The sequence below is a fragment of the Rhinoderma darwinii genome, chromosome 12 (genome assembly GCF_050947455.1).
Source record: "Rhinoderma darwinii isolate aRhiDar2 chromosome 12, aRhiDar2.hap1, whole genome shotgun sequence".
In the NCBI taxonomy this organism is placed as follows: domain Eukaryota; kingdom Metazoa; phylum Chordata; class Amphibia; order Anura; family Rhinodermatidae; genus Rhinoderma; species Rhinoderma darwinii.
The window spans coordinates 17,685,868-17,709,113 of record NC_134698.1 but is presented as its reverse complement, the minus strand read 5'-3'; the positions used below and the strand labels follow the sequence as shown (position 1 = coordinate 17,709,113).

Genomic DNA, 23,246 nt, shown 5'->3' with positions numbered 1-23,246 from the left:
TCGGCAAATAACGCGTGCGGAATTTCACTCTTAAAGAAATAGGGAAAAACGCTTTTACAACTGCGGCAAAAAACGCGTCTAAAATCGCAAGTGGTGCAAAACCACTTAAAAAAAAACCGGAGCTGATTTTTCCAGGCAGAATTTTCTACCTGCAAAAAAAACTCAGTGTGAACAGGGCCTAAGAAACAAACTTCAGCATCGTCTCTTCCATTCCCTGTGAGAATATTTTTACAAGCAGGACAAGTCGTTACAGAGAAGAAACAGACACAACATCCAAAGTGGAACAAATGCTGTTCGGCCCTGTTCACACGTATTTTGCAGGCAGAAAAAAAACCTGCCTCAAAATTCTTTATTGCCATAATTTTCAGCTTGAGCGCCGCAGGCAAAAACATAGCGAAAAACCTCTTTCTCTGCCTCCCATTGATCTCAAAGAGAGACGGAAACGTGGGAAGAAAAAAACATGACTAGCTTTTTAAAAAAAACAACAAAAACTTCCCCTCGCTTCCTGCACAGCGCCGCTGTCGGCTATTCAGGGTACTGCAACTCGGCCATTGCGCAGGCAAAACGTAGAAGTCGCAGTGCTAAATGAACGTTGCAGCCCCTCCATTGTCAGAGGTCGGACCGCCGCCGACCGTAAAGCGACGACGTATCCTAGCGACAGACCATCACCGCACAAGAGGGAGTTACTTCTTACCGCTTGTTCTAAACCCCCTACTCCCCTAATGTGAGTGATCACGTGATCGAGACGTCATCAGGTCCTTCAGCCCTCTGGAGAACAGCTGCTATTTACCGTTTGAGGACCTGGGCTCTGCACGGTACCTCATGCTGTGGTTTGGTTTTGGATACAGAGGGTTTGGGCAGCTCGGGTCGGGAGAAGAGCTCACCCTAAACCTTCCGCAGCCTGTACAAGCTAAAGGGACGTACTTAGAAAACAAGCAAATCTTCAAAGCTGTTCCGTCCTGGAGCTTTACTGCCTTCCTGACAGGTGCGCCACCTAGTGGTCATAAATGATATATGCAGCCGATTCTGATGCTTTTCAAGTACCTCATGCTGTGAAACTGCTGGCAGCATTTTCTGTTCACACGGAGTTTTTTTGTAGGTAGAAAAATCTGGATTTTGAGGCAGATTTTGACCTGCCCGCACCTTCTTTGCCACGTTTTTGGTGGCGTTTCGCGGCCGCGGGCCAAAAAACGCCACGAAAACCGCTTTCTCTTCCTCTCATTGATGTCAATGGGAGGTCATAGACAGAACCGCGGGAAGTAAGAGCATGCTGCTCACAGGAAAAAAAGACCTCCACCCCCCCCCCCCCCCCATTGAAATCAATGCTAGGCTTTTTTGGCGCGGTTTCCGTGTCAAAAACAGCATCAGAAAAATGATAGAAAAAATATTTTCAGGCGTATTTCGGAGCATGAGGCCCTGTTCACACTGAGTTTTTTTAGTGCTGTCTTTGACGCAGAAACCGACCGAATGGGAAAAAACACTCGTGGGAAAAAGAAACGGCATGCCCCTTATTCAGGAGTTCCCGTCTCTGACCTCCCATTGAAATCAATGGGAGACAAAGAAAGCGGTTTTCCCTGCGTTTTTTGCTCAATGGCCACAATTGAAAAAACGCGTCAGAGAGTGTTCAGGCAGGTCAAAATTTTCTGTGTATTAGTCCATTGCATTCTGAAGGGGCGTTCTTGGCATACGCCGGGTGCATGGGGCCCTATGTTTACATTTGGTGTATGGAGCTCTCCCAGCGTATGCGCCAAACGTATTCAAACACCGTTTTACTTATTCACTCTGCAGCGATGTCCTGCTGTACGGGTATATTCATACGGTGCGGTTAACCATGGCGTCTTTTACCGCACCGTATGAATATACTCTTAACAGGAAGGTGAATGCGGTGATCCTGTCTCTGGCACTGATCGTGTGACAGTGGAGTGTTTTTTCAGGTTGGGATCTTATAGGAAACGGGGATTCCGGGAAATTGCCCAGTTTGCCACCCCTTAAAATTGGCCCTGCCCACAGGGGCTCCGACCCAGCTGGAACATGTGACTGGTTATGTTCTCACATATATAACTAGAGCGGTTTTACAGATAAAGCAAAGACTAAACATGTATTATTAATGTGACATAGCAGAATGATTATTTCTGATCCACGTGGCTGGGACTGTAATTCACTGTGGATTTTTTGCATGGAAAATCTGCAGCACTTTTGTTGTATGTACAGGGGGGCCTTAAAGTGGATCTGTCAGCAGAACGTGCTACCCTATATACTAACGGCATATTACAGCTACAGGTCCGTACTCCTGTGAAGTATACGTCAGTTATGAGTCCGCTGTATTCATAAGGGGAGTGCTCCCCCATCTCGCCGCAGTGACTGACTGTGTGCACAAATACAAAGACAACTGTCACTTACCGCGGAGAGAGGTGGTGGGGAGCGATTCCCTTATGAATAAAGTGGACTCCTAACTTTAAGTCCTCTGTGGTCTTTCATTGCTCTTATTACCTAAACGACATCATTCCGACGCAAAAATATGTTGCATAAACAGTGCAGGTCGTAGAAATAACCCTCATAAAATAAGACGTCCTATTTGTTGCATTTACGGACCGTGCTCCTATACTTATTATTGTGAGCACGGTCATCATATGGGGGTGACACTCCGTGGCCCATCCGTGCCGTATTTACTGACCGTCGTGTTCATGGGGCCTTAAATTTTTCCCCAAATTGTACTCTGCGAGCCTACATAGTGTAGCCTGTCAACATAAAAAAGTTTTCTCCCACATACAGGGGGGAGAAGCCATAACCTTGTGTGGTTATTACCCAGTGCTATGATATTTCTTTGACTGGTATTTTTGATTGCAGATGAAGGTTTACTCCTACTGTCTGGATGTATCGGTGGCAGTCCTCAGCAGATCATCTGTTTCTCTGGTCTGGATTGCCGTGATGTTTTGCCTTCAGAGAAATATCTTATTGTTCTAATAAAAGGAAGGGCAGAATGTTGGGACGTTAACACACTGCATTGTAAGGGGACGTTACCAGAACCCATGTGGAAGATGGAGTTATCTACCAGACCTAATATTGGTAAATACAGCTTTATGTATATTCTAGGCACCTAGCTGTCCAGCTCTGTTCACACCTGCCATGGAGGCCTTTCAGAGCCGGTAAAAAATGCAGGAAAAAATAGCACAGCATGCTGCGTTGTTTCTTCTGGTAAAACAATGTAAAAGTCACTTGGTTCTGTCAGGCACCGACATTTCCGTCTGGCCCTATTCACATCACGTTAGGGGCTTCCATCGGAGGTATACGTCGGAAAGATCCCCGACGTATATCTCCGACAAAGGGCCCAAATGTATCTCACTGCATGGCTTGCCCGTGGACCGTCCCTGGCAAAAGTTACGTATACGTTGTCGTATAAGTTGTTTTTTTCTGTGGGATTCCTTCAGAATGGAATAGCGTAGTCTAGTACACTACTCGATCCTTTAAAAAAAAAATGGTATACCAGCCCGACGGAGGCCAAAAGGACACCGTTTTGGACTCTGTCGGGATAATGGAGCCTTATGGACACGTTTGTCATGTATGTCGGGAGTTTGTTTTTTTTCTAGTGCCTTAACGTGATGTGAATGGGGCCTTAGACGGAACAGAAAAAAAAAATGGAAAATACAAACACAGATGTTAATCCAGCCTCAGATGCCGGTCATTCTAAAAGACATTTTTATCAAATACGAAAAACTTTTGTTAAGTGGAATATATTCAGATCCTCTTCTGTATAGGTTACTTAGGAGAGGGCTGGGATTTACTACATCTACTCTCTGGCTACTAATTAAGCCTTGCCATACTGTGGTGAACAGCAGTCAAGCTTTCAAACCAATGTTTCTTTATTTGCCACCTGGGGCAGATTAGGCTAGGTTTAAGAAAAAAAGTTTATGGAAAAAAGTAGCTTATCCACAGGATAGGCTATTAATGCCTGATAGGTACAATCGCCACCCCTGGGACCTTTCACCTATTGGCGGAACTGTGGTCCGATGAACCCCATTCAGAGATTATCTGCCATTGAAGTCACAGAAAGAGAGAGCAACGATCCGCTCTTTCCATAACACCTATAGACTTCATTATAGAGGGCCGTGAGCAAGCTAGACCACTCCTCTCTCCATTGAGGTCTATGGAGAATGCGACATCTGAGAATCGGCAAACATGGTAATCGAATCCCTGTTCTTCCGATAGGAGCAGGTCCCACCTCGATCCCACACCCATCCGGCATTTATGGCATATCTTGCAGATACATGATAGGAATATCTGTCCTTGGAGATATAATGTAGAATGCCACCTTCTTTCTATCCTCATAGTGACTAGAGGTAAATGCCCTTATCACTGCGCACCGGTCATTTCATTCAGCTTTTTCTGTGGTTTTCTGGTTAGGGTATTCGCTGTTCCACCATATTTAATACTTGAGATAAGGAAAAAAAACGTATGTAGGAAAATAATTGGGAATATATTTTGTATTTGTAGCTTTCCCATTGGTAGGCAAAGGATATGTATTACCTCAGCCCCCATTCTTCAGGGAGCTGCCCTCCGCACTTGAGGCCCAGAAGATGGCTCTGGGCAATGAGCATGCCGTGCTGCTGACATCTGATGGGACGGTGCTGACCTGGGGAGCAGGCAGGTATGGCAGAAAACGCAATAGCGTAGAATGAACTGTTTTTGCTTTTCTTACACGATGTCTCTGATTGTAAGACATGGACAGCTGGGACATGGAGATGTGGAGGATGTACCAGAACCTCGTATAGTGGAAGCTCTGCATGGTGTGGTAATGAGTCAAGTGGCAGCAGGAGGATGGCACACCGTCTCAATCAGCGGTAATCATCTAAACCGATCGTACCATAACCTGTTTCTGTCATTTTCATTGACTTTTTAAATGGAAGATTTTTATTTCGATGACACCTGACATGAGATAGGTGCACATTAAATAGGAGACTCCTCAAAAAGCGAACAAAAGACATGGTCCTCGCGTCAAATATTTGATGCTGACCTATTTATGAGGCCATGTGAAGAGGTGAGCTTTTTGATCTATTCACGTGTGCAGAGTTGTACGGTGGTGTTGTGCCTATTGGGGTGTAGTTCGGAGCCAAGAGGGCTTAGCCTGGCAGTGGGGGGGGGGGGGTTGTTGCTGGATTCTCCTCTTGCAGGTGCTGTGTTGTGGCGGCACTGGTCACCCTGCATTCCTTCACCAAGTGCTCTTGCACATGACCCAGATCGGACCGTGAAAAACGGCCCGAGTGTCGGCTGGATTTCTTGGCCTGACCACCGTACAGGTGAACGGGACTCTTGGCATCATAGAAATTGTATGATGCTAGGAGTCCCTGCTGTTCTGTACTGTATCATTTTGTTCAGTACGGAAGAGAAGTTCTGCGGGAAGGCAGAGACTCCTGGCATCATAATATGTCTATAATGCCAGGAGTCCCGTTCACCTGTACTGTGGTCAGTCCGGGAAATCAGGCCGACACTCGGGCCGTTTTTCACGGTCCGATCTGGGTCGTGTGCAAGAGCGCTTGGTTTTTTCTAAAAAGAGACCCACTCAAATCAGATCGTGGAGTGGCAAGTGGATTTATGCAGTTTTATTAAAATCAATACTAAGACCCTTATGTTTGTTTTTGAAGAAGTTTGCCTAGCCACTTCATTACCGGACGGTTTATCCCTCTTTTTCCATCGTTCACTGTGCGGATTAAATCAATTATTAAGTTATTACGAGGGTGGTTACAATTGCAGCGATACCAAATGTTTTTTTTTTTGTTTTTTTTTCACCACCTATAGAAAACAAAATGACTTGGTATGGAATTAAATGGTTTATTTATTTTTACTTTTTTGTTATAAACTTTATTCAAATGATTTTTTTTCCCACTAGGGGATTTCACAATGTAATCTACTTGCCTGTCAGTGATAAACTGGCAAGAAATCTATTAGCATAGACACGGCCTAATAGGCATATAGCTATTGCAGCCTGGAGGCCTTGTTAGGCCCCAGGCTGCGTTTTTAACCCATCGGCACCCCACCATCGCTTTGCAGGTGTGCTGATGTGGTGACAGAGGGAGCCCTCCCTCTGTCTAACCCCCTAGATAACACTATTGAACGTGGTATCTAGGGGGTTAATGGAGTAGCAGTAATCCAGGGTCTCCCTGTGACCACGGCTGTATAGTAACAGTGCGGTGACAGGGACATGCAGAGTCAATCGGCGCCGGCAGACAATTAATGCAGCCACTGTTTAAAAATGGTGGCCCATAATTAACTGCCTACCACTTCAACGTATAAAGTCGTTCAACGGTAGTCAAGGGGATATCAGCAAAAGATCACTTTAAAGAGAACCTTTCACCTGCCTATACGTGTGCAGCATGTAATGGGCAGGGCTGCACAAACCCTGGGGCACTTTACATTTTTTTTTTCTACCCTCCTCCGTTATTTAGATATCTGTGCCGTTATATTTGGCGTCCGATATTTTAAATAACCCCCTGAACCGTCAATGGGGCATATAATTGGCAAGGGGTCGTATTACATGGCTGTGACACTGTCCAATCCGCTACGGACACTATCACAACAAGAGCTGGAGAGAGGAGAGCGTGTGCGCGCTGTGACAACTTGGGGACCACTTAGCTCATGGGATCGCCATCTCCCAGGTGAGATGGTTGACACACATAGAAAGTTCACTCCAACTCCTTGAGCAAAAGGTTTAAACAAGCTGCAGCTAGCTTTATTGTCTTCACAACAGCACTCAGTGGTACAACAATAAACATACAAAATAAACCCTAGGCCGTCCAGCCTCTAACTAACACATTCAGTGTCCCTCACTATGTGACACTGAGCCTTGTGCCCAGCACCTCAAAACCTTCAGTTTTACCTCACACGGTGGTGACTCTCACAGGCTAGCATGCCTGTCTTCAGCCCTGTGTGAACAGCACACACCTGAATTAAAGAGACGTCTCAGGTGAAGCCTAACTAGGCTCATCAGACAGCCCAAGCACCAGCAGAGAAAACCCTCTCTGCTGTACATGCTCCCTGGTTGCTTAAAACCTGAGTTTCTGTACCTTCCAGTAGCTGCACTGCTACAGCGCGTACGCTCTCACTCTTCAGCTCCCGGCAGACGTGGACAAGACTGATCTCTCGCGTAATTTCGGCCGTAACGGACGTGCACGTGTGAACATACCCTCATAAGCACTTACATGGGTATTACCTGGAAAAAGTAGTTTTATTCCTCCACGCGCTGTATGCAAATGAACTTTGAGGTGTCCGGTAAATTAAGAAGTGTCCTGTATTGTGAGCTCCCTCCCCCTGCTGTTGATTGACGGCTCTGCTTCCCCTTTGCGTCATACGCTGTTCTCTTCAAATCCCCATCGATCAACAGCCCTGGCTAGGGGTAAGGAGCTCACAATACAGGACACTTCCTGCTTTGCCGGACACTTCAAAGCTCATTGCATGCAGCGCGTTGAGGAATAAAACAATTTTTTCCAGGTAATACTAACATTGGCAACATAGGTATGTTTATACTGCTTTACACCATAGATAGACAGCGGTCTTAGCAGTTTGGGGAGCTTCAAGGCGCTGACGGACTCTATAAATGTTCTTTATACAGGAAAACAAATATCTGCTTTAAAAACTTACATTTTCGCCTCATTTAGAAAGTGGAGATTTATATTGTTGGGGATGGAATGAATCTGGACAACTCGGACTACCTTCGAAGGCTTTACAACAAGAGCGTAAGATGGAATATGCTGTACTGTACTTACCTGTAACCTCCGCACATTAGACCGCACTAATTTCACTTTTTTTCTCTCCAGGAGTTACCTCTGAAGATAGATTGACAGGATGTGACATAGATAAAGACAGTGAATTTATTGCAATTCAGTCTTTCCCGGCTCTGATTGATTTACCGCAAGAAGCGGAAGCGGCAAAAGCCAGCTGTGGATCCCGTCATACCGCCGCAGTGACCCGTAAGGACTCGTTTCTATTATGTGTAAAGCAGGTTCAAGCCTTGTAAAAGCCCCTGAGACCACTGCATGGAAAGAACAGGGAATTTGATTATCCTGCAGTGCTTCTTGGGATTGGTCTTGCTTCTAAATGGAGACAGTCCGATGACTACCTTATTGTTGATTGGTTATGGTACATTCACATGTAGCAGATTATTTACAAAAATTTCTGCGACTAAAAATAATTTCCATACATCTGAAGAGGGTTCTTTAATATTGCGCATGGATTTCAGATGAAAATTTCTGAACAAATCTGCCGCGTGTGAATATACAAATTGGGTGTAACCATCACTCATACACAGGGGCAACCATTGTGTAGGATTATCCAATATTCATTGTAGTAATAGATTTAACTGAATACCTTTTTTTATATTTAATTTTTTTTTATATTGTACAGGTTGTGGTGAGCTGTACACTTGGGGATGGGGTAAGTAAATGTATTTGTTTTTTTGTAGAGCACATATGGCAACATTTCTGCAAAATTATTTTCACTTACATGTGGGAACCAAAATTACAGAAAATGGGAATAACAAAATTAAAATTTGTTAGGCCCTCTCACATGGCAGAATTTTTTTGCCAGATTCCGCCGCAAAATTCCTCCTCCCATTAATTTCAGTGGATGCCGGACGCTTCTTATTCCCGCTAGCATCCTGCCCGATCTTCAGGCGGAATCCGCCAGAGCCTACCATTGAAGTGAATAATAAGAGGAATAATTCTGCAGTGGATTTTGTGGTGGGACCCCCCAAGCAAAGTCCGCCATGTGAACTGACGCTTAGTGTAAGTTGTCCTGTATACGTTATCCAAGGAAGTACAAACCAGAGGTGGCCTTTGGGAGCCACAGCTGTTTCCGTAGCTCCCATAGACTCAGGCATAGTTGAGACTCTCCGGCTTCTCCTTCCCTTTTTGCATTGGCGATCAGCAGTAATTTTTTTCTACTAATACATTTATATAATCATTTGACCAAAAAACTTGGGCATACAACACAGCCCTGTGATACTTTGTGTGACTATTGTTCTATTAAAACATTAATGATCATTGGTAAGCCAGAACTGAATTCCTCCAATGTCAATTACCAAGGTAGAGGACATCGCTTTCACTGTATGTACTACACTTATCAGTATGTGTAACACGACTTTCCACTCTAGGAAAATATGGCCAGCTTGGCCATGGAGACACCAAGAATTTGGATCAACCAAAACGGGTGGAATTTTTTAACCAACATAAATTTTGTGTGAAAGATGTAACTTGTCGACATTGGAATACTTATGTGATGTGTGTTCTAGATGCTAAATAAATTATTATTTTATCATTTTTGTGTGAATTACTGTTACATTGACTATATATGTAGCCTTGTGGATGTACCCAGTAAGGTAACTCACTGCCACCGCATAATTTTCATTGTTTCTGACCAAGAGTATATCAATTTTCTGTGGTTTATTCCAGTTTTTAGATTTCAACTCCAGACAGAAGCCAAAAATGCAGCTTTTTGGCCATTCGTTTACCTGAATTGGGTCATTCTGGAGATGCTATTCAGAGTGCATTCATCATTATACATTGCTAATATGGACAAAAGTATTAGGACACCTACACATTACACCTACAGGAGCTTTGATGACATCCCATTCTAAATCCATAGGCATTAATATGGAGCTGGTCCCCCCTTTGCAGCTAAAACTGCTTCCACTCTTCTGGAAAGGCTTTCTACAAGATTTTTGAGTGTGTCTGTGGAAATGTTGCCAATTTATCCAGAAGAGCATTTGTGAGATCAGACACTGATGTTGGAAGAGAGGGTAATCTCCATTCTTGGTCTTCCCAAAGATGTTGTTGGATGGGGTTGAGGTCAGGACTCTGAGTGCCAGTCAAGTTCTTCCACACCAAACTCGCCCAACCATGCCTTTATTGCCCTTTCTTTGTGCACTGGTGCACAGACATACTGACATAGCAAAGGGCTGAACCCCAAACTGTTCACACAAAGTTGGAATTGTAAAAAATGTCTTGTGTGCTGAAGCATTAAGCTTTCCCTTCACTGAAACTAAGGGGCCTAGGCCAACCCCTGAAAAACAGCCCCATAGCATTATCCCTCCTCCAACACACGTTACAGCTGGCACAATACAGTCAGCCAGGTAATGTTCTCCTGGCATTCGGCAAACCCAGACTCCTCCATCAGACTGCCAGACAGAGCAGCGTGTTTTGTCACCACAGAACACTTTTCCACTGCTCCAGAGTCCAGTGGCGGCGGCTTTACACCACTCCACCCGACACTTGGCATTCTGCTTAGTGATGTAAGGCTTGCATGCAGCTGCTCGGCCATGGAAACCCATGTCTTGAAGTTTTTGTGCGGATATTAATGCCAGAGGAGGTTTGGAACTCTGCAGTTATTGAGTCAGCAGAGCGTTGTCGACTTTTTTGCAGTCTGCGACCCCGCTCTGTAACTTTACGTGGTCTGCCACTTCATGGCTGAGTTGCTGTGATTCCCAAACGCTTCTACTTTGCAATAATACCACTCACAGTTGATGGTGGAATATTTAGGAGGGAAGAAATGTCACAAACGGACTTGTTTCAATGGTGGCGTCCTATTACAGGACCACCTTTGAATTCACTTTTTTATATGACACTGATGAATCACACTTCTCTATCTGGCAGTCTGATGGAGCAGTCGGGGTTTGGTGAATGCCAGGACAATGTTACCTGCCTGACTGTATTGTGTGAAATGTAAAGTTTGGTGGAGAAGGGATAATGTTATGGGGTTGTTTTTCAGGGGTCGGCCTGAGCCCCATAGTTCTAGTGAAGGGAAATCTTAATGCTTCAGCATGCCAAAATGTTTAGGACAATTGTAGCTTCCAACTTTGTGGGAACAGCTTGGGGAAGGCCCTTTTTTCTGTTCCTTCGTGTCCTAGTGCACAAAACAAGATCCGTAAAGGCATGGTTGGGTGAGTTTAATGTTGAAGAATTTAAATGGCCTGCAGAGAGGCAAATATTCTCTCACACAATAAAAAAAATCATGTAGAAAGCCTTCCCAGAAGAGTGGAAGCTGTTTTACTGATTCTACTAGTATACAGGAACTGCTGCACTAGTTCTGTATATAGCACATGGCACCAGTCTGTATATAAACAGGGACAATAACTAAGGGACTTGATACTCTTCTATTGCTTCTATGATCTACTTTTTATTCTGGCACCTTTAGAACCATGCTAAAATTGTTAATCAGACCTAGAAAATCTTTGGTCCTGAGAAAGGAGAAAGTTGTATTTCTCTGGATTGATCATCTCTTGGAAGGCATTGATTGTCCTTATGGAGATCTAGTTGGTAGGGAGTCTTAACCCCTTCCCGACATGCGCCGTACATGTACGGCGCTGTTGGGAGGTGCTTCCCGCAAAGCGCCGTACATGTACGGCGCAGTGATTGTGCGGGCTCAGAAGCAGAGCCGGCACCATCACTGCGGGGTGACAGCTGTATTATACAGCTGGCACCCTCCTGTAACTGCCAGGACCGGAGCTACTCTCCGATCCGGCAGATTAACCCCTCAGATGCTGCGCTCTTCACCCCATTGGCAACCCAGTGATGCAATCGCTGGGTTGCTGTGGCAATCGGACGCCAGAAAATGGCGTCCGAGTCTGCCTTGTACGGCCCTGCGGCGTGTCCTCATAGGCTTGCTGTCAGTGAATAACTGACAGCGCTAATACACTGCACTACATATGTAGTGCAGTGTATTAGAGGAGCGATCGGGGCATCAGGCCCTCATGTCCCCTAGTGGGACAAGTCAGAAAAGTAAAAAAAAGTTAATAAAAATGTGGTAAAACAATAAAAACACACATTTCAAATAAAAATAAAGCCAAACTGACTTTTTTCCCGTAGTAAGTCTTTTATTATGGGAAAAACCGTAAAAATTAAAACTATACATAATTGGTATCGCCGCGTCCATAACGACCCAAACTACAAAACTATTCTGTAATTTATCCCGCACGGTGAACGCCGTAAAAAAAAAAACATGAAAAACAACGCCAGAATCTTTGTTTTTAGGTCACATCTCCTTCCAAAAAATGCTATAAAAAGTGATCAAAAGGTCACATTTACTCCAAAATAGTACTAATAAAAACGACAATCCGTCCCGCAAAAAATAATCCCTGACACCGCTTTGTGTACGCAAAAATAAAAAAGATATGGGTCTTAGAATATGGCGACACAGAAAACAAATGATTTTATAAAAAAAGTGATTTTATTGTGCAAAAGCCGCAATACATAAAAAAAAGTATATAAATTTGGTATCGCCGTAATCGTATCGACCCGCAGAATAAAGCTAACATGTAATTTAGGGCGCACTGTGGATGCCGATAAAAAAAACAATAAAAAACTATTCCAGAATTGCTTGTTTTTGGTAATTTCCTTTACCAAAAAATGAAATAAAAAGTGATCAAAAAGTCGTATGTGTTCTAAAATGGTACCAATAAAATCTACAGCCCGTCTCGCAAAAAACAAGCCCGCACACCGCTCAATCAACTGAAAAACAAAAAAGTTACGGCACTAGTAATGCGGTGATGAAAAAACATCTCAATGCGCAGGCCGGAGGGGAACATTCCTTCAGTTTCAGGGCCCTAGTATTTAGGAACTAGGAAAGGGAAGGGACATGGCACATCTGCTGGAAGCGAGGGCGCCCGTATTATACCAGCGCAAAACTTTCCCAGCAATATTTCCCAAACTACGAAGGAGAAAAAGTCCCCAAAAGGTGCAGAGCGTTACAAAAGGGGAGTGAGAAAGAAAACCGTTTATCAGTGTGACACCGGCCTGTGCATAACGGATCGCTTCACATCGTACCACACATCTATGGATAATTGTATTATTTACCCCATTATTATACCCTCTTATTATGCCCTGATGTTCTCCGCACAGATTACATATACCCTGATGTACTCCTCACATATTACATATACCCTGATGTACTCCGCACAGATTACATATACCCTGATGTACTCCGCACAGATTACATATACCCTGATGTACTCCGCACAGATTACATATACCCTGATGTACCCCGCACAGATAACATGTACCCTGATGTGCTCCTCACATATTACATATACCCTGATGTGCTCCTCACATATTACATATACCCTGATGTACTCCGCACAGATTACATATACCCTGATGTACTCCGCACAGATTACATATACCCTGATGTACTCCGCACAGATTACATATACCCTGATATACTCCTCACAGCTTACATATACCCTGATGTACTCCGCACAGCTTACATATACCCTGATGTACTCCGCACAGATTACATATACCCTGATGTACTCCACACATATTACATATACCCTGATATACTCCGCACAGATTACATATACCCTGATGTACTCCGCACAGATTACATATACCCTGATGTACTCCACACATATTACATATACCCTGATATACTCCGCACAGATTACATATACCCTGATGTACTCCGCACAGATTACATATACCCTGATATACTCCGCACAGATTACATATACCCTGATGTACTCCGCACAGATTACATATACCCTGATGTACTCCGCACAGCTTACATATACCCTGATGTACTCCGCACAGATTACATATACCCTGATGTACTCCGCACAGATTACATATACCCTGATGTACTCCGCACAGATTACATATACCCTGATGTACGCCGCACAGATTACATATACCCTGATGTACTCCGCACAGATTACATATACCCTGATGTACTCCGCACAGATTACATATACCCTGATGTACTCCGCACAGCTTACATATACCCTGATGTACTCCTCACAGCTTACATATACCCTGATGTACTCCGCACAGATTACATATACCCTGATGTACTCCGCACAGATTACATATACCCTGATGTACTCCGCACAGATTACATATACCCTGATGTACTCCGCACAGATTACATATACCCTGATATACTCCGCACAGATTACATATGCCACCACATTATAAACGGAAATACCAGCAAAACTCAAACAAAACTACCAAGCAAAATCCATGCTCAAAATGGCGGTCTATTCCTTCTTAGCCCTACAGCGTGCCCAAACAGCAATTTATGGCCACAAGTAAGGTATTAACATACCCGGGAGAACCCGCTTAACAATTTATGGTGTAAGATTCTCCAGGGGCACAACATCTTGTGCGGTGAATGGGCAGATCAGTGGAAAAATTGCAATTTTCACTTTGCACAATCCACTGCGTATTCATTTCTGAAAAACACCTGTGGAGTCTAAATTCTCACTACACCCCTTGATAAATGCCTTTAGGGGTGTAGTTTCTAAAACGGGGTCACTTTTGTTTGGTACATCAGGGGTTTTGCAAATGCAACATGGCGTCCGCAAACCATTCCAGCAAAATCTACGCTCCAAAAGATAAATACCGCTCCTTTTCTTCTGAATGCTCCCATATACGTAAACAGCCTATTATAACCACATATGGGGTGTTACCGTACTCGGGAGAAATTACTTTACAAATGTTGGGGTGCTTTTTCTTCTCTATTCCTTGTAAAAATGAAAAATGTTGATCTAAAACTACATCTTGTTGGAAAAAAAAAAATATTTTTAATTTTCATAGCTTAATTCTAATTAATTCAGCAAAAAACCTTTGGGATCAAAATTTTCACTATACCCCTAGATGATTCCTCAGGGGGTGCAGTTTCCCAAATGGAGTCAGTTTTGGGGTGTTTCCACTGTACTAGTACTACAGGGGCTCAGCAAATGTGACATGGCGCCCAGACACTATCCAAAATCCAAATGGTGCTAGTTCCATTCTGAGCCCTACGGTGTGTCCAAACAGTCGTTTATGACCACATGTGGGGTATTGTTTTACTCGGGAGAAGTTGCTTTACTAATTTTGCGGTGCTTTTTCTCCTTCAGTCCTTGTGGAAATGAAAAAAAAATACCTAAACCTACATTTTATTTGAAAAAATTTAGATTTTCATTTTTACGGCCTACTTCTGTAAGTTCTGTAAAACACCTGTGGGGTCAAACTGCTCACTGTACTCCTAGATAATTTCCTCATGGGGTGTAGTTTCCAAAATGGGGTCACTTGTTGGGGGTTTCCACTGTTTTGTCCCCTCAGGGGCTTTGTAAATGTGACATGGCCTCCGCAAACCATTCCTGCTAAATTTGAGTTCCAAAAGCCAAATGGCGCTCTTTCCCTTCTCAGCCTCGCCGTGTCTCCAAACAGCTGTTTATTACCACATGTGGGGTATTGTTTTACTCGGGAGAAATTGCTCTACAAATGTTGTGGTGCTTTTTCTACTTTAGTTCTTTTGGAAATGAAAAAAAATTAGCTAAACCTATATTTTATTTGAAAAAATTTAGATTTTCATTTTCATGGCCTAGTTCCAAAAATTTTTGCAAAAAAACTGGCCGGTCAAAATGCTTGCTACACCCCTAGATAAATTCCTCGAGGGGTATAGTTTCCAAAATGGGGTCACTTGTTGGGGGTTTCCACTGTTTTGTCCCCTAGGGGGCTTTGCAAATGCGACATGGCCTCCGCAAACCATTCCTGCTAAATTTAAGCTCCAAGAGCCAAATGGCGCTCTTTCCATTCTAAGCCCTGCTGTGTGTCCAAATAACCGTTTATTACCACATGTGGGTTATTGTTTTACTCGGGAGAAATTGCTCTACAAATGTTGTGGTGCTTTTTCTACTTTTAGTTCTTTTGGAAATAAAAAAAAATTAGCTAAACCTACATTTTATTTGAAAAAATGTAGATTTTCATTTTCATGGCCTAGTTCCAAAAATTTTTGCAAAAAAACTGGCCGGTCAAAATGCTTGCTACACCCCTAGATAAATTCCTCGAGGGGTGTAGTTTCCCAAATGGGGTCACTTTTGGGGGGTTTCCACTGTTTTAGTTCCACAAGACCTGTTCAAACCTGACATGGTGCCTAAAATATATTCTAATAAAAAGGAGACCCAAAATCCACCAGGTGCTCCTTTGCTTCGGAGGCCGGTGCTTCAGTCTATTACCGCACTAGAGCCACATGTGGGATATTTCCTAAAACTGCAGAACCTGGGCAATAAATATTCAGTTGCATTTCTTGGGTAAAACATTCTGTGGTACAAAAAAAATGGATTCAAAATGAATTTCAGGAAAAAAAATAATGAACTTTGTAAATTTCACCTCTACTTTGCCTTAATTCCTGCGCAATGTCTAAAGGGTTAAGAAACTTTCTAAATGCTGTTTTGAATACTTTGAGGGGTGCAGTTTTTAAAATGGGGTGACTTATTGGGGGTTTCTAATATCTAAGGACCTCAAAGCCACTTCACAACTGAACTGGCCCCTGTAAAAATAGCATTTTGAAATTTTCTTGAAAATGTGAGAAATTGCTGCTAAAGTTCTAAGCCTTGTAACGTCCTAGAAAAATAAAATGATGTTCAAAAAACGATGCCAATCTAAAGTAGACATATGGGGGATGTTCCTTAGCAACATTTTTGTGTGGTATAACTGCCTGTCTTACAAGCAGATACATTTAAATTGAGAAAAATGCAAATTTTTGCAATTTTTCGCTAAACTTTGGTGTTTTTCACAATTAAATACTGAATGTATCGGGCAAATTTTGCCAGTAACATAAAGTCCAATGTGTCACGAGAAAACAATCTCAGAATCACTTGGATAGGTAAAAGCATTGCGGAGTTATTACCACATAAAGTGAAACATGTCCGATTTGAAAAATGAGGCTCTGTCAGGAAGGTCAAAAGCGGCCGAAGAGGGAAGGGGTTAAAGGCAATTCTCCCTGTATAAAAGTATGCAAAATGGCTCCCCTCCAGAAAAAAAGAACACGGTCTCCCTAGTGCCACCTATAGAGGACTACTCTGGTTAATAGCCAAACCAGAGTCACCTATCTGTAGACAGCACTGTTTTGGGGTCGTTGCTCCTCATCCGTACAGAGTAGGGTACTGGTTGACTGAATGAGATGCCTTTGACGCAGCTCTTGGAAGGTGACTTACAGGGAAGTCACATATAAGTGGCAATAGAGAGACTGTTTTCTTTCTTTTTGGAGGAGAGTATCTATTTTACATCTAGATTCATCAGGAATTCATGTGTTTTTTGCAAAATTTGGTAGTAAAGCTATAGAATGCCCTACCTCAAGAGATAAATGACGGCGTTTGAAAAAGGACTAGGTGTTTATCTTCCTGACTAATGGCATTGAGATATCATTAAAGGGGGTTTCCAGGACCAATAAAATAATTCCTAGTCAACTAAACATCTAAAACCAATGCAGTTTGTCATATACTTGCGTTTCCATAGTTGTTCCTAATGCCGTGTCTTGCATGTGGTCACTTGATGCGTCGCCCACCGTAAATCCGAATTTCCGTCTCTGCCCCGTACATGAGCTATCCCTTCCTTCCGGCAGGCTCCGTATACGGGCACGTCATTCCTGACGTCACTGTAGGAAGGGGTGGACCGGATACCCGGCTTCTGTCTCTGAGCATTCATGGTTGATACACAAACAGTTTTCACCACGCAAGCTCGATCCTCTGCTCTTACAGCGCCTGCGTGGCTTGTCCTCCCCCCCCCCCCCCCCCCCCAGCCTTTGCTGAATTCCCATTTGTGCTAGGCATCTTGGGATTTGTAGGCTATGAGAGTACAGGAAACAGGTGAGTAGCGGTAGTACCTGATGTAAACAAACCGGAGATCGGCTACAGCGTGCGAACAGTGAGTAAAATGAATGGAAAAAAAAAAAGCTGGGCAGCATTGCTGAACCAAACCTAACCGGAATATCTCAATAAAAAAATTAAAAAACTATATCGGAAAACCCCTTTAATACAGCGATAAATTATGTTTTTAACCCCAAGTCGCCGCAGACAGTTTTGGTCTTCATGACGCGCTAATAAGTTACATTTTTTTTTTATTCTTTATTTTGATGACTGAAGAGGTCCATTTTACAACATATGGGGTACAAATGACAAAGTACAGAAGCCAACATAAGAAGTAAGATCAGTATACACATACATATAAACTGATATAATATAAGCTATCATTCCCATATAGGGAAGTGTTCTGAATAAAAACAGGCCTCCGTCGCGGAGGTCTGGATCTGAGGTCCATACTGAAGGACGAAGAGAGGAAGAACAGATAAAAATAGGAGAGCCAAGGGGGGATGAAGAACAGAGAAGGATATGCAAGGGGGGGCCCTCCATTACATCCCTCCGGCCAAGAGCGCTAGTCAGGTTGCCTAGGGGAATGCGGCTCTCGTATAATGTCTTTGTAGGAGTCTGAGTCCTGAAAAACAATCCATGAAGCCCATGTTTGGCAGAACTTGGTGTTTGAGTCATAGATAACGGAGGTCAAGTCCTCCATGTGCATAATGTCGTTCACCTGTGAGACCCAGAGGGACAATGTAGGAGGAGAAGAATCTTTCCATCGTAATGGGATACAATGACGGGCTGCCATCACTAAAAAGTGAAACAGGGAGCGCTTATATATGTTCACCGGAACGTCGCAGTGATGAAGGAGGAAGAGGGCCGCGTCCAAGGTTATATCTGTGCCTGTGACCTCAGTTATCACCCGTTTGATGCCTTCCCAAAATGGGGTAAGAAGGGTGCATGACCAGAAGGTGTGGAGGAGGGTACCATTGTCCTGCCCACATCTCCAGCACAAAGGGGATGCTGTAGGAAAGATGTGGTGCAAACGAGCTGGGGTCCTGTACCAGCGAGACAACCGTTTAAAGCCCGCTTCTTGATATCGTGAACTAATCGAGGTTTTGTGGGCCATGGTGAGTATACGCTGGCTTTGTGTCCGAGAGAAGGAGATACCCAGGTCCGCCTCCCATTTAGAAATATAGGCAGGGAGGGGTAGATCAGGGGGGTCTATGAGAAGTTTGTATATTGTGGACAATGTGTGTCTAGCCAATTCAGAATCAGTACAAAGGTCCTCTAGAGGAGTCCTGTCCCTTTGATAGGAAGTAGAAGGTGAAATAGAAGAGCAAAAGTGTCGTAGTTGAAGGGATCGCCAGTGTCCTAGTAGAGGGAGGTCAGGGACCTGAGCCATGTCAGCCATGGAGAGCCAATCATTGCCGTTCAGAAACTGAGCTGCTCGAAACCATCCCGAGGTCTGCCATGAGCGGAAGACTGGGTCCGTCATACCGGTGGTAAAAGAGGGGTTGCCCAGTATGGGATACATTGAAGAGTGAAACGGGAGGAGGGATGACCGAACTGAAGGAAGGGAGCAGCACAATAGTGTTGGGCCTATAGTGGGGATATGACGGAGGTGTTTGAGTTGGCTACAATGTAGCCAAGGGATAGCCGGCAGGGGAGTAGATGAGAAACTCTGCTCTAGGCCCACCCAGCGTTTAAAAACCGCATGTCTACACCAGTCCACTACCCGAGCAAGATGGGATGCAATATAATAAGAGCGGACGTCAGGGAGTGCCAGCCCTCCTGATTCCCTAGACCGACAGAGAAGCGTGCGTGAAAGTCGAGGGGTTTTACCGCTCCAAACAAAAGTAATCTGGAGAGAGTTGACCGCTTTAAAAAATTGTATAGCAATGGGAAGGGTCTGGAAGAGATAGAGGAGTCTTGGAAGCGCGTTCATTTTGAAGATGGTGCACCGACCCATCCATGTAAAAGTGCCTTTAGACCACCGGGCGCAGTCCGCCTTAAGATCAGCAAGGAGTGGGGGGAAGTTCAGTTGGAAAAGATCCTTCAGATCTGTTGGAATGCGGACACCCAGGTATTTCAAGGCTACCGAAGTCCACTTAAAACTGAAAGATTGTTTCAGGGACGTGAGGAGGTGGGGAGGGAGGGAAATATTCAGTGCTTCTGATTTAGAAAAATTAATCTTGAAGTTGGATAAGTTGGAAAAGCGCTGAAATTCCCGCATGAGATTGGGAAGGGAGACAGTTGGGTTAGTCAAGAAGAAGAGTAGGTCGTCAGCATAGGCAGCTACCTTGTTGACTGAGTTGTTAGTCTCCAATCCCCTCACATCCGGATTAGCGCGAACGTGGCGTAGAAAAGGCTCCAATGTCAGTACAAAGATCAAGGGGGACAGGGGGCACCCCTGCCTGGTGCCATTAAAAATAGAGAACCCTTCCGAGAGGATGCCGTTCACGCGGACTCTAGCAGATGGGCACGAGTACAGTGACATTATCCATCCCATCATATGAGATCTAAGGCCAAGACGTAAGAGGGTTTCTTCCATAAAAGTCCAGTTGACCCTGTCGAACGCTTTTTCAGCATCCGTAGACAGGAGCATAAGTGGTGTATTGGATATCTTGGCTCTGTGAATAAGATTGATGGCTTTAGTCGTGTTGTCCCGTGCTTCTCTGCCTACCATAAAACCCGCCTGATCCGCATGAACAACCTTCCCAAGCAGCGGTGCAAGACGAACAGCCAAAATCTTAGCAAACAATTTTATGTCGGTGTTAAGGAGGGAGATTGGTCTGTAGCTAGTACACTGTAAGGGGTCTTAACCGGGCTTGGGAATCACCGCAATATGCACCCTAAGAGCGTCGGGAGGGGTGGGAGATGAGGTGGAGTAGGAATTGAAGGAAGTTAAAAAAATGCGGTCCCAACGCTGCCAGGAATTTTTTGTAATATGGGAGTGTAAAACCATCTGGGTCAGGGGCTTTGCCCGACCGGGAGTGTTTTAAAGCGTAGGAAAGTTCTTGCAGGGTAATCGGTTCTTCCAGGTCAGAGAGACTATCATCTGATAGAGGGGGGAGGCCAGAGTCTGCGATGTAAGCAGTAATATTTGACCTGAAGTCCCTGGATGACGTGGAAGGGTTGGTTGAATCCGTATTATATAGGGAGGCGTAGAATTCCCAAAATGTGGCAGCTATATCCATAGGTAAACGGGCATGTGTTTGGGAGGAGGACATAATAGAGGGTATGTAGGTCTGGGCTTGTTGAATGCGTAACGCTCTGGCAAGCGATTTGCTGCTTTTGTTGCCGTATTCATAGTAAATACTCTTCACTCTTCAGCTCCCGGCAGACGTGGACAAGACTGATCTCTCGCGTAATTTCGGCCGTAACGGACGTGCACGTGTGAACATACCCTCATAAGCACTTACATGGGTATTACCTGGAAAAAGTAGTTTTATTCCTCCACGCGCTGTATGCAAATGAACTTTGAGGTGTCCGGTAAATTAAGAAGTGTCCTGTATTGTGAGCTCCCTCCCCCTGCTGTTGATTGACGGCTCTGCTTCCCCTTTGCGTCATACGCTGTTCTCTTCAAATCCCCATCGATCAACAGCCCTGGCTAGGGGTAAGGAGCTCACAATACAGGACACTTCCTGCTTTGCCGGACACTTCAAAGCTCATTGCATGCAGCGCGTTGAGGAATAAAACAATTTTTTCCAGGTAATACTAACATTGGCAACATAGGTATGTTTATACTGCTTTACACCATAGATAGACAGCGGTCTTAGCAGTTTGGGGAGCTTCAAGGCGCTGACGGACTCTATAAATGTTCTTTATACAGGAAAACAAATATCTGCTTTAAAAACTTACATTTTCGCCTCATTTAGAAAGTGGAGATTTATATTGTTGGGGATGGAATGAATCTGGACAACTCGGACTACCTTCGAAGGCTTTACAACAAGAGCGTAAGATGGAATATGCTGTACTGTACTTACCTGTAACCTCCGCACATTAGACCGCACTAATTTCACTTTTTTTCTCTCCAGGAGTTACCTCTGAAGATAGATTGACAGGATGTGACATAGATAAAGACAGTGAATTTATTGCAATTCAGTCTTTCCCGGCTCTGATTGATTTACCGCAAGAAGCGGAAGCAGCAAAAGCCAGCTGTGGATCCCGTCATACCGCCGCAGTGACCCGTAAGGACTCGTTTCTATTATGTGTAAAGCAGGTTCAAGCCTTGTAAAAGCCCCTGAGACCACTGCATGGAAAGAACAGGGAATTTGATTATCCTGCAGTGCTTCTTGGGATTGGTCTTGCTTCTAAATGGAGACAGTCCGATGACTACCTTATTGTTGATTGGTTATGGTACATTCACATGTAGCAGATTATTTACAAAAATTTCTGCGACTAAAAATAATTTCCATACATCTGAAGAGGGTTCTTTAATATTGCGCATGGATTTCAGATGAAAATTTCTGAACAAATCTGCCGCGTGTGAATATACAAATTGGGTGTAACCATCACTCATACACAGGGGCAACCATTGTGTAGGATTATCCAATATTCATTGTAGTAATAGATTTAACTGAATACCTTTTTTTATATTTAATTTTTTTTTATATTGTACAGGTTGTGGTGAGCTGTACACTTGGGGATGGGGTAAGTAAATGTATTTGTTTTTTTGTAGAGCACATATGGCAACATTTCTGCAAAATTATTTTCACTTACATGTGGGAACCAAAATTACAGAAAATGGGAATAACAAAATTAAAATTTGTTAGGCCCTCTCACATGGCAGAATTTTTTTGCCAGATTCCGCCGCAAAATTCCTCCTCCCATTAATTTCAGTGGATGCCGGACGCTTCTTATTCCCGCTAGCATCCTGCCCGATCTTCAGGCGGAATCCGCCAGAGCCTACCATTGAAGTGAATAATAAGAGGAATAATTCTGCAGTGGATTTTGTGGTGGGACCCCCCAAGCAAAGTCCGCCATGTGAACTGACGCTTAGTGTAAGTTGTCCTGTATACGTTATCCAAGGAAGTACAAACCAGAGGTGGCCTTTGGGAGCCACAGCTGTTTCCGTAGCTCCCATAGACTCAGGCATAGTTGAGACTCTCCGGCTTCTCCTTCCCTTTTTGCATTGGCGATCAGCAGTAATTTTTTTCTACTAATACATTTATATAATCATTTGACCAAAAAACTTGGGCATACAACACAGCCCTGTGATACTTTGTGTGACTATTGTTCTATTAAAACATTAATGATCATTGGTAAGCCAGAACTGAATTCCTCCAATGTCAATTACCAAGGTAGAGGACATCGCTTTCACTGTATGTACTACACTTATCAGTATGTGTAACACGACTTTCCACTCTAGGAAAATATGGCCAGCTTGGCCATGGAGACACCAAGAATTTGGATCAACCAAAACGGGTGGAATTTTTTAACCAACATAAATTTTGTGTGAAAGATGTAACTTGTCGACATTGGAATACTTATGTGATGTGTGTTCTAGATGCTAAATAAATTATTATTTTATCATTTTTGTGTGAATTACTGTTACATTGACTATATATGTAGCCTTGTGGATGTACCCAGTAAGGTAACTCACTGCCACCGCATAATTTTCATTGTTTCTGACCAAGAG

At 43.8% G+C, this 23,246-nt stretch overlaps 1 protein-coding gene and 1 long non-coding RNA gene across 5 annotated transcripts in view; one reads left to right on the top strand and one right to left on the bottom strand.

Moving 5' to 3' along the window:
- LOC142665210 (uncharacterized) overlaps positions 1-955 on the bottom strand; it is a 34,437-nt gene extending 33,482 nt beyond the window's left edge. Inside the window, exon 1 of the long non-coding RNA XR_012851445.1 lies at positions 791-955. This is a non-coding gene — a long non-coding RNA (uncharacterized LOC142665210). The remainder of the gene's footprint in view (positions 1-790) is intronic.
- Positions 531-23,142, top strand: RCCD1 (RCC1 domain containing 1). Of its 4 annotated transcripts, XM_075844804.1 has the most exons (11): positions 531-985; positions 2,848-3,066; positions 4,492-4,645; positions 4,717-4,838; positions 7,650-7,727; positions 7,809-7,961; positions 8,395-8,424; positions 21,484-21,561; positions 21,643-21,795; positions 22,229-22,258; positions 22,977-23,142. In XM_075844804.1, exons 1-11 carry the CDS (start codon positions 823-825, stop codon positions 23,123-23,125), a joined length of 1,329 nt encoding a protein of 442 aa, XP_075700919.1. In that variant the 5' UTR covers positions 531-822; the 3' UTR covers positions 23,126-23,142. The 4 variants fall into 4 exon arrangements, with proteins under 4 accessions (XP_075700919.1, XP_075700921.1, XP_075700920.1 ...); XM_075844806.1 differs by lacking the exon at positions 2,848-3,066; XM_075844805.1 differs by lacking the exon at positions 7,650-7,727.
- The last annotated feature ends 104 nt before the right edge of the window (positions 23,143-23,246 follow it).